The 11,221-nt window shown below is 40.6% G+C and overlaps 1 protein-coding gene across 1 annotated transcript in view; it reads right to left on the bottom strand.

Annotated features, from left to right (window-relative positions):
- Nucleotides 1–1,402: 1,402 nt before the first annotated feature.
- Nucleotides 1,403–11,221, bottom strand: part of CCDC81 (coiled-coil domain containing 81) — a 53,630-nt gene continuing 43,811 nt past the window's right edge. The window contains exons 13-15 of the mRNA XM_044919778.1: nt 10,873–11,093; nt 2,752–2,877; nt 1,403–1,829 (exon numbers count right to left, since the gene is read on the bottom strand). Coding sequence (XP_044775713.1) covers nt 1,688–1,829; nt 2,752–2,877; nt 10,873–11,093 — 489 coding nt within the window. The 3' untranslated portion in view covers nt 1,403–1,687. The remainder of the gene's footprint in view (nt 1,830–2,751; nt 2,878–10,872; nt 11,094–11,221) is intronic.

Genomic DNA, 11,221 nt, shown 5'->3' with positions numbered 1-11,221 from the left:
AGGCAGTATATACATTTTAAAATATATTAATACAATACTATTGTAGTAATTTGTTAGATATTTGAGACAGAGAAGTACTCCAAGGGTGTAGCAGGTATGGACTTCAGGCAAGTCAGGCAAGTATGGGGGAAAGGCTACCCACAGACTAGTAAATTAAGACAGAGGCAGCAACTAGTTAGTAATTCTTCTTTATTTATTTATTTGTAAATATTGTAATACATATAATACATAATACATATAATACATACATACATATAATACATATAATACATACATATAATTATTTATATGTAAATATTGGTTGATGATGACTGGTCCTGCACGCAGTGATCTTCTGAGAAAACGGAAGTGGCAATGTAGGAAGCTTGTGGGGAAAGTTTCCAGACAATTCCAGTCCCCAGTAAGCATATTTGTTTCCATAGACAAAGACAACATTAGCAACAAAATTTGCTTAATATCAATTTGACTAAATACCTTCCCCTTAACTATTCAGGGCTCCAAACATTCTTATTTTGTACCTGTGGTATAAACGATGTTTTGGATGTCTCACCACATATACTTTCCCCCATTTTCTAAGAAAGATGTGGCAGACAGAAAGTGAATAGTCTAAGGGACTGTATTCCTAGCTTTTGTATTTCAGAAATCTAGACTTCACTCGGCTTTGTTCATTGGTTTACCTGAGTGGACAGGGCAGATGGAGCAAAGGTAAAGGATGAAGATAAATGAGTGAGGTTTTTGGTTTAGAACACCCCTGCCTTAACTGAACATCGGTCCTTTAGCAGGAACCTATTCCTCTTCCACAGCACAGCACATGCAGCTTAAGCATGAATGCTGGTGAAGCAATGAGAGAAGACGGCGGCACCTGGCAGGCCAGCCAGACTCCCCTCACAGCACACACTTAGCCCAACATAAACCTATAATGGAATGGTTAGCCAGAAGGGCACCAAGCTGGGGGGCTCAGTCAGTTAAGCATCTGTCTTCGGCTCAGGTCAGGATCCAGCCCCACATTGTCATCAGGCTCCCTGCTCAGCGGGGAGCCTGCTTCTCCGTTTTTCTCTGCCCCTCTACCACTACCCGACCCCCATCCCCACCCCCACTCATACTCTCTCTCTCTCAAATAAATAAATAAAATCTTTTAAAAAAGAAAGAAGGGCACCAAGGGAGTATGATCCCCTGAGGTCCCAACAAAGTCCCAGGTGTGTCTTCAACTAGAAAACTCAGAAAGCATTGCTCTGACCACTTGTGGCAAATAACCTGATTTACCTCTGGAATGTTCACATATACAGTTCTCTGGGGAGAGATGGCAAAATTTACCATGATGCACAGTCAGGTATGTAGAAAATATTTATTAGGACACTGTTCATTACAGATGAAGACCAAGTGTCTTACACAACATCATGGAGTGGCAGGGCGGGGTCAGCAGCACCTTGGGAGCCAGAATGAGGCTGGGTCCCCCAGCCCCAGCCCCCAGTGGCAGCAGGGTTCTGTGGGGGCAGAAGGAAGACAGAGGGGAGACCCTGCCTGTATGAATGCATTAAGGGGTGAAAAAGCAATCCTCTCCTGAAAGCACCAAAACAGTGCAATAACTTTTTCCCTTTAAAGTAAAAATAGGTAGTTTCACCATCATACCTAAACATTGAAACGATACAAATTTTCCCCAGGAAACCAGGGATCCAAACTTTGGGTTTTATACGAACAACCGGGAGCCATGCAGGTACTTGTTGAGGGGCCACAGGTTGCTCTCACCCACACTGGAGGTGCGCCTCTGGCACCGCTTGCAGCGCTGATACTTCTCACACTGGTCCAGGAGGAAGAGCTTGTCTGATGCCCTGCGGAGAGGGGAGGACGAGCAGTCATCATCAGGTGCTCCCTGAGGCCGCGCCGGGGGCCGAGTTTAGAGACCAGCACAGTAGAAGAGACGGAAAGAGAAGTCACACCTGCTCCCTGCCCTCCAGGTGCTCACCACCAACCTGCGACGGCCCACCTGCCGTCCCCCCCCCACACTGCTCCCCAGAGCTCAAGCCAAGGGGGCATCTCCTGCTTCCAAACCTCTCTTTATTTGATCACAAAAACTCCTCTGTTAGCTTAAGTCGGGCAGGTGTCTGCTTTCCTCATTTTACAAATGAAGAAAGTAAGACAAAAAGATAGCCGCCTCTCCAAAGTTAGTGTTAATTCTCAAAGCCATGACTAGATTCCCTAACGCTAGATTGTTGATCAATAGCTGGGGACAGGGGCACGGATCTAATACATGTCAGGAAGATGTTCTTGGTTGGATCCATCGTGGGCATCTCGGTTTCCCAGTTGCCGATCTTACACACAACCCCCTTAAATGACCATTCTGTCAGCCTTGGATGTGTTCAGATGGAAAGTCCATCTCCCTATTTCCAACTAGTTATTTCCAAGGAGAAGTCCTACCTCCCCCCCCACTCCCACCGCATGCCTCCCTACCCTCCACAAAATGACAATAAAGCTAGCCTACACGGAGGCAAAGATCGGGGCAGAGATGGCAAGTATGTAACATACAGCATGCATTCTCCAGTCCCATCTCCGTAACAGGCTTTTCTAATACAGCACAGCAGTAGCTCCTACTGAACCCAGAATTCTCTTCTCCACCAGAAGTGCTAGGCAGCCACAACCAAAGACCTGAAGTTGGCCCTGGAAACCTCTCTGCCATGCCAGGATCTCAGGAAAGTCCACGAGGAGCAGAGGGAGTTTCTCTGCAAAGCCCTGGAGGTTCCAATTGGGAATTACCGCTGGAAAGCCTTCTCCTCCAGGTCCCGCTGCCTCTTCATTGCAGCACTGCTTTTCCACTCCTCCTGCAAGCTCTGGTTGACTCTGTTCAACCGCTTGAGCTCAGCATTTCTGTCCGCCGAGTGCCTGGAGAGAAGAGCATGGTCTGCTTCTGTTCACAATACAGGGAAGGGCAGGCACCGACCTTGGGAGCCCCATTCCCCTCATGGTAGATTAAACAGAAACATTCTGGTTTTGTTCACTGCTCTTTGAAATATACTAAAAGGCATGAACAATGAACAAAGAAAAACACTAAAAACATTATAGCTCTCAAATAGTTTATGGGTCTAGAACCTTTCATCTTCAATCCTGGTTTAAATTAGCAGAACTGAAACCTTTTTCCAGTTAACAAATGCAGTCTTTAAAGCCATTAACTTCCTTTGAGGCTAATTTAACTAAACTGAAGAATCATCTCAAATGGATTTCCTATACTTTAGGTTTCTTTCCTTTTATTCCAGTCTCTCAGCTGTCAGTAATCAGCCCACGAGTTGCTACAGGCATGGTACAAGACAAAGTAGACAGGAATACAAATGAATGGCTAGAGAGGGGAAAAGAAACAGAAGTGACTGGCAAAGGAAAATGAAATCAAGAAAATACTTAACATTGTGAAGAAGATTTAAAAAAAGGGAGAGAGAGAGAGAGATACTGTTTGGTGAAGGTCACAATATCAAAGAAGTGATTGCAGTGTCTCTCTCAAGTACCATGCCCCAGAATTCCCAATGGTAAGTGTCTCTATCACTGGTCTCCAGATGCTCAGCCACCACTGTTGTGAATCATCTTAAACCTGGTTCAAATTATTTATATGTGTCTATTTCTTGCCAGATTAAAACTCTTACCTTCAGTTCTCATTAAGGTCTAGAAAGGACTTCACTAAATGTGACCATTGATTTAGCCCATTCTGCAGGGCTCTGTGTTATAGGCAGCAACCGCCACTAGGTGTCAGGACGCTCTGATAAAAATCAGCAATGTACTCTGTGCTGGTTCACTTGTCCTAAAAGAGCATGGCCACATTTTCCTCTAATGAGCACTGATTCAACAATTCAGCTACTGTACAGTCATTACAAAGTTTAAATGAAATAATATACAAAAAGTGCCAATGCCTATCACACAATGGGAGCTCAATGACTGAATGGTACCTGTTACATGTATCTATCTATCTATATCTCTTATAACCTTTTTTTCCTTTTCATTGTGTTTTTTAATAGTAAAAACCACATAGGGATGCCTGGATGGCTCAGTCTGGTAAGTGCCTGACTTGGGCTCAGGTCATGAGCTCATGCTCAGCAGGGAGTGTGCTTGTCCCTCTGCACCTCCCCTCTCCCCCCCGCCATACTCTCTCTCTCAAGTAAATAAATAAAATCTAAAAAAAAAAAAGTAAAAATCACATAACATAAAATTGACCATCTTAAACATTTCTAAGTGTACAGATATATAGTGTTAAGTATATTTACATTGTTGTGCAACCAATATCTAGAACTCTTTCCATCTTGCAAAACTAAAACTCTATACTCATTAAACAACTCCCCATTCCTCCCTCTCCCTAGCCCCTGGCAGTCACCATTCTACTTTGTTTCCATGAATTTGACCACTCTGAATACCTCACAGAAATGGAATCATACAATATTTGTCTTATTATGACTGGCTTATTTTACTTAGCATAATGTCATCAAGGTTCATCCATGTTGTAGCATGTCGTAATTTCCTTCTTTCTGAAAGCTGAGTAATGTTCCATTGTATATGTATAACACATTTTGTTTATTCATCCCTCTGTGACAGCTTCCATTTCTTGGCTACTGAATGCTGTTATGAGCGTGGGAGGGCAAATATCTCAAAATCCTGCTTTCAACTCCACCAAAAAACAAAACAAAACAAAAAAAACCCTACCTGAACTGATCAATGAATTCAGTAAGGTCTCAGGATACAAAACCAATGTACAGAAATCTGTTCCATTTCTATACACTAATAATGAAACAGCAGAAAGAGAAATTAAGAAAACAGACCCACTGGGGCACCTGGGTGGCTCAGTCAGTTAAGTGTCCCACTTTTGATCTCAGCTCAGGTCTTAATTTCAGTGTCATGAGTTCAAGCCCCATGTTGGGCTCCACACTGGGCATGGAGCCTACTTTAAAAAAAGAAAACGGAAACAATCCCATTTTCAATTGCACCAAAAAGAATAAAATACCTAGGAATAAACAATGAAGGAGGTGGAAGATCTGTACTATGAAAACTATAAAACACTGATGAAAGACATTGAACACAGGGGCTCCTGGGTGGCTCAGTTGGTTAAGTGTCTGTCTTCAGCTCAGGTCATGATTTTAGGGTCCTGGCATGGACCCTCCTTAGTGGGGAGCCTGCTTCTCTCTCTCCCTTTGCCCCCTCCCACTCATGCCCTCTCTCTCTCTCAAATAAATAAATAAAATCTTTAAAAAAAAGAATGAAAGAGATTGAACACAAACAAATGGAAAGATAGTCCATGCTCATGGATTGGAAAAACAAACATTGTTTAAATGTCCATGCTACCCAAATCAATCTACAGATTTAATGCAATCCCTATCAAAATACCAACAGCATTTTTCACAGAACCAGAATAAACAATGCTAAAATTTGTATGGAAACCACAAAAGACTCTGAATGGCCAAAGCAATCTGGAAAAAGAAAAACAAAGCTGGAGATGTCACAATTTTAGACTTCAAGTTATATAACAAAGATGTAGTGATCAAAACAGTATGGTACTAGCAAAAGCATAGACACATAGATCAGTGAAAAAGAATAGAGAGCCTAGAAATAAACCCATAACTATATGGTCAATTAATCTTTGACAAAGCAGGAAAGAATATCCAATGGGAAAAAGATAGTCTCTTCAACAAATGGTGTTGGGAAAACTGGACAACAAAATGCAAAAGAATGAAACTGGACCACTTTTGTATACCATACACAAAAATAAACTGCAAATGGATTAAAGACCTAAATGTGAGACTTGAAACCATAAAATTCTAGAAGAGAGCACAGGCAGTAATTGTCTGACATTGGCTATGACATCTTTCTAGATATATCTCCTGAGGCAAGGGAAACAAAAGCAAAATTAAACTATTGGGACTACATCAAAATAAAATATATATAAAGAACTTATACAACTCAACACCAAAAAAACAAATAATCCAAGTAAAAAAATGGGCAGAAGACATGAACAGACATTTCTCCAAAGAAGACATACAGATGGCCAACAGACACATGAAAAGATGCTCAACATCACTCATTATCAGGGAAATGCAAATCAAAATCACAATGAGATATCACCTCACACCTATCAGAATGGCTAAAAGTCAAAAACACAAGAAACAACAAGTGTTGGTGAGGAGGTAGATAAAAAGAAACCCTTGTGCACTGTTGGTGGGAAGGCAAACTGGTGCAGCCACTGTGGAAAACAATATGAAGGTTCCTCAAAAAATTAAAAATAGAACTACCCTACAATCCAGTAATTGCATTACTGGGTATTTACCCAAAGAAAACAAAAACACTACTTTGAAGGGATATATGCACCCCTGTGTTTACTGCAGTGTTATTACAATAGCCAAATTATGGAAACACCCCAAGTGTCCATTGATAGATGAATGGATAAAGAAGATGTGGTATATATATAGAAGATACCACATTTTCATATATATATATATACACCCTCACAATGGATATTATTCAGCCATAAAAAAGAATGAAATCATGCCCTTTGTAACAACATGGATGGAGCTAGAGAGTATAATGCTAAGCAAAATAAGCCAGTCAGAGAAAGACAAATACCAGATGATTTCAGTCGTATGTGGAATTTAAGAAACAAAACAAATGAACAAAGGGGGGAAAAAAGACAAACCAAAATAAACTAAGAATAGACTCTTAGCTACAGAGAACAAACAGATGGTTACCAGAGGGAGGGAGGTGGGGGATGAGTGAAATAGGTAAAGGGTATCTTGATAAGCACTGAGTAATGCATAGAATCTTGAATCACTACATTGTACACCTGAAACTAATATAACACTGTATGTTAACTACACTGAAATGACAATAAAATAAAATAAAGTAAGAACTTTTTTAGTTAAAAAAAAAAAGATCCTGCTTTCAAATCTTTTGGATATATACATAGAAGCGGAATTAGTGAATCATATGGTAATTCTATTTTTAATTTTTTGATGAATTGCCATGTTGTTTTCCACAGTGGCCGCACTATTTTACATTCCTACCAACAGTGCACAGGGTTTTTATTTCTCTACATCCTCACCAACACCTATTATTTTCTGGTTTTTTGATAGTAGCCATCCTAACCGGTATGAGGTAGTATCTTTCTCTCTTTTTTCTTTTCTTCTTTTTTGTTTTTGCTTTTCTTTCTCTTTCCCTTTTACAACATAATTGCATCTTAATGGTTTTGTCTACCAGTGAATAGACAGTTTTCTTCCTTTCTAATTTTTTGAATAGTCTAAAAGAAGTACTTATTAAATGTTTCATGGCGCATGTGGTATAAGAAAAATCTTTAATTATTCTTGATTTGGACATTGCACAGATATTATAATACAAGATAAATGAGAGCACATTTTATCTTTGCACTTGTGAAACCTCATGGCACTGTTCCTCAAACATATGTTTTCTTTTCATAAAGCCCTATGGGGAAGAAAAGATAGCCATCTTAACTGTCTATGTTACAGTGATATATACATTTCAAACAGTAAAAGATGTTTTCCTACATCTGCATAAATGAGTTGCAGGGGGAAGAGTGAACAGTTTGCTAACTGCTTACTTCATTCAGACTGCCATAGACTTGGCATTCCAGGATAGATATGTGATTAGAGTTAAGTTATTAAATTGTGTGATATAAACCACAGCGACATTTGCAATCTCGCCATCCTACTTGGCTACCTTTATTCACTGGAGTGGAGAATCCCTGTCCCTTAGGTTCAGATAAGCAAAATTAAATAAAACATGAACTACTTCTTGCCTGGAAGAGACAAAATCTAGTTAAATGCTAAATGGCGTCTATTCCAAACAGCACGTTGCAGAGTATGGAGGCCATTTGTTAGCCTGGAGCTACCTCACTCTGGTTTTGATGTGCGTTTCCCTAATGCTTAGTAATGTTGAGCACCTTTTCAAATGCTTTTTGGCTACTGTTGTATTCTTTGTAAAAGGGGAGTTTTATAAGTCAGTTTAATTTAGATGCCAAGCAAGTGAGAAAATGAACTGGGGCTACGGGGGAGGCCACAAGGATTCTCACACGACTGCTGGTGGAAGCAAATTGCCATACATTTTTAGGAAGCAACCTGCTGGTATCTGGTAATATTTAAAATGTGCCATACGCTTGATCCAGCAGCTCCACTTTTAGGATTTTATCCAACAGAAACAAAAGAACCAGTATAAAGATATATATTAAAAATGTTTAATGCAAAAATCGTTGTAATAGCAAACCATCTGGAAACAGAGTGAATCTTTATCAATAGTGCAAAAGTTAAATTATGGTAATCTATGTTGTAGATATTATGCTGTCATTAAAGAATGAATTTTGTTTCTATGTACTGACCTAAATATAAATTAATGATGCATTATTAGGTTAAAGAAAGACTGGGCTGCAGAGTAATGTATACGATCTCATAGGTCTTATTTTCATTTACAAAAGTAGAAGGAAAATATATATGTGGATATTGTTTGAATATATTTGTAAAGAGTGGGAAAAAATATAGAAGGCTGGGGGAGATTATTAACCTTTTTTTAATGTCTCCACCAATTGACTTATTTTAATGAACATGAATTGTTCTATTTTTTATAAACAAAAGCAGAAAAATTTAAAGAAAAAGAATACTTTATCAGGCCTGTTTAGATCACACTGACCCAATTATCCCCTCTGAAAGTGACCCTCTACTTGCCACAGGAGGACCTAAGATGACATCTTGAGATGGACTAGAGACAGGGAAGTTGGAAAAGAGAAGATCAGTAAGAGGGGCGCCTGGGTGGCTCAGCACATTAAGCATCTGCCTTCGGCTTAGGTCATGATCCCAGGATCCTGGGATGGAGCCCTACATTGGGCTCTTTGCTTAGCAGGAAGGCTGCTTCTCCTTCTCCCTCTGCCTCTGCTTCCCAACACCCCCCCCCCCACTTGTGCTCTCTGGCTCTCTCTATCTCTCTGTCAAATAAATAAAATCTTTTTTAAAAAAAGAGAGAGAAGAGAAGTAAGAGAATCTGGAATAAGTAGGAAAGGATATAGAAATGGAAGAGAAGGATCTGACCCATACAGAAAAGGGGGGGTCTGTGACCAGAGCTCAACAAGAGAGATAACCAAGACCACAGTTCGTATTTGTTCAGAGCTCTGCAATTTCCAAAAGTGTTCTCAAATACATACTCTCACATCCTTCTCAGAGTAAGGATAGGTAAGGGGGTATGTTATCCTTACTTTTCATGTGAGGAAATGAGGGCTCAAAGACCCCACGTGTGTTTTGGCTCAGGTCATACAGCTTGGGAATGACAGAGTTTAACATCACTCATCATCAGAGAAATGAAAATCAAACCACAATGAGATATCACTTTACACCAGTTAGAATGACTAAAATCAAAATGACAAGAAACAAGTGTTGGCGAGGATGTGGATAAAAAGGAACCCTTTGTGCAGTGTAGGTGAGAATGGAAATTTGTGCAGCCACTATGGAAAAAGTATGGAGGTTCCTCGAAAAATTAAAAATAGAACTACCATATGATCCAATAATTCTACCTTTGGGTATTTACCCAAAGAAAATGAAAACACTAATTCAAAAAGATATCTACACCACTACATTTATTGCAGCACTGTTTACAATAGCCAAGATATGGAAGCAATCTAAGTATCTATCAATAGACAAATGGATAAGAAAAATGTAGTATATATATATCCATATGTATATATATATACACACAAACATATACACACACACACACACATGCATGCACACCATGGAATATTACAGTGCCATAAAAAAGGACAAAATCGTGTCATTTGAGACATGGATGGACCTAAAGGGTTTTATGCTAAGTGAAATAATAAGTCAGACTGAGAAAGACAAATACCACATGAATCTTTAAAAAAACAAATAAACAAAAAGCAGAATCAACAGAGAACAAACTGAAAGGTTGCCAGAAGGGAGGGGCATGGAGGGTCAGTGAAAATGGGTGAAGGGGAGTGGGACATATAGGCTTCCAGTTATGGAACGAATAAGTCATGGCAATAAAAGGCACAGCATAAGGAATACGGTCAATGATACTGTAAGAGCAATGTAACAGGACAGATGGTCGCTACACTTGTGGTGAACGTAGTATAATGTATAAACTCATCAAATCAAAAAGAAAGAAAGAAACTGGGTGTCTGGTGTTTGAATTTAAAGATATTTGCACTGATATAGCATCCAGTCCTGCCCTGCCCACCCTGCCACCTTCACCACCCCCTCGCTGGCCATGATAAGTACCGCTCACTACATCAACAGTTCTTTGAAGGAAGGGGGCTTATTGGAAGTTGAGAAGGAGCTCAAGTTTCATGTCGGTGTCTATTGAGGGGCACCTGGGTGACTCAGCCAGTTAAGTGTCTGCCTTCAGTTCAGGTCATGATCCCAGGGTCCTGGGTTCGAGCCCTGCATCGGACTCCCTGCTCAGTGGGAAGCCTGCTTCTCCTTCTCCCTCTGCCTCCCCGCTCCCCCCCCCACCCTGGCTTGTGGCTCACCACAGTTGTGGCTCACACTGTATTTCCAATGGATAGTATGGATCTGGACACCTCTTTAAGAAGTTGTACTGTAAAGGGAAGGAAAAATATGGAGAGGTAACTGGAGGGAGAGGTAGGATCAGGTCTGGTTGGTTGGTTTTTTTTTTAATCAATAACTTTTCTTCATAGGGTGAACTGTAAGGACAAAATAAGATGAAGGATTTGATAAGCTTAGAACAATATTTTGCACACAGTTACTCCTCACTGTGCTCACTATTATTATTGCTTCTGTGCTGTTGTAGGAGAAAGACAGAAAATGGGAAGTTGGAGAGGGGAGCAAGAGAGGAGGAGAGGAGGAGGGGGAAGAAAGATCTGGAGTCTCTTACTCTTTTTGTGTCCTCCAAAGCATCTGCAAGTCCCGCTTCTGTTCCACCAGCTGCTGCAGGATGGTTCTCCTCTTGTGGCTGGCAGCGGCCTCCAGCTGGTGCTTCATGTAATTCTGTTCTCGCTTGTGCTTTTCCACCATCAGCTCACCCTCATCCTTACCAAAGATGGGCTCACAAGAGTCTGGCTCAAACATGGGCAGTTGCAGGGGTTTGTTCTTCATCTGAAACAGGGACACACATCGTGCAGACCAGAATTCTAGCAGGCAAAAAACTACGCACGACACCGCAGCACAGTAAAACACCAATCCCTTCGAGGAAAGAACAGGGCCCCCAAACCGCCAAATGGGTA

Source organism: Neomonachus schauinslandi, chromosome 11 (genome assembly GCF_002201575.2).
Source record: "Neomonachus schauinslandi chromosome 11, ASM220157v2, whole genome shotgun sequence".
NCBI lineage: Eukaryota > Metazoa > Chordata > Mammalia > Carnivora > Phocidae > Neomonachus > Neomonachus schauinslandi.
Note: the sequence above shows the minus strand (reverse complement) of the source record. Positions and strands in the feature narration are given on the sequence as shown.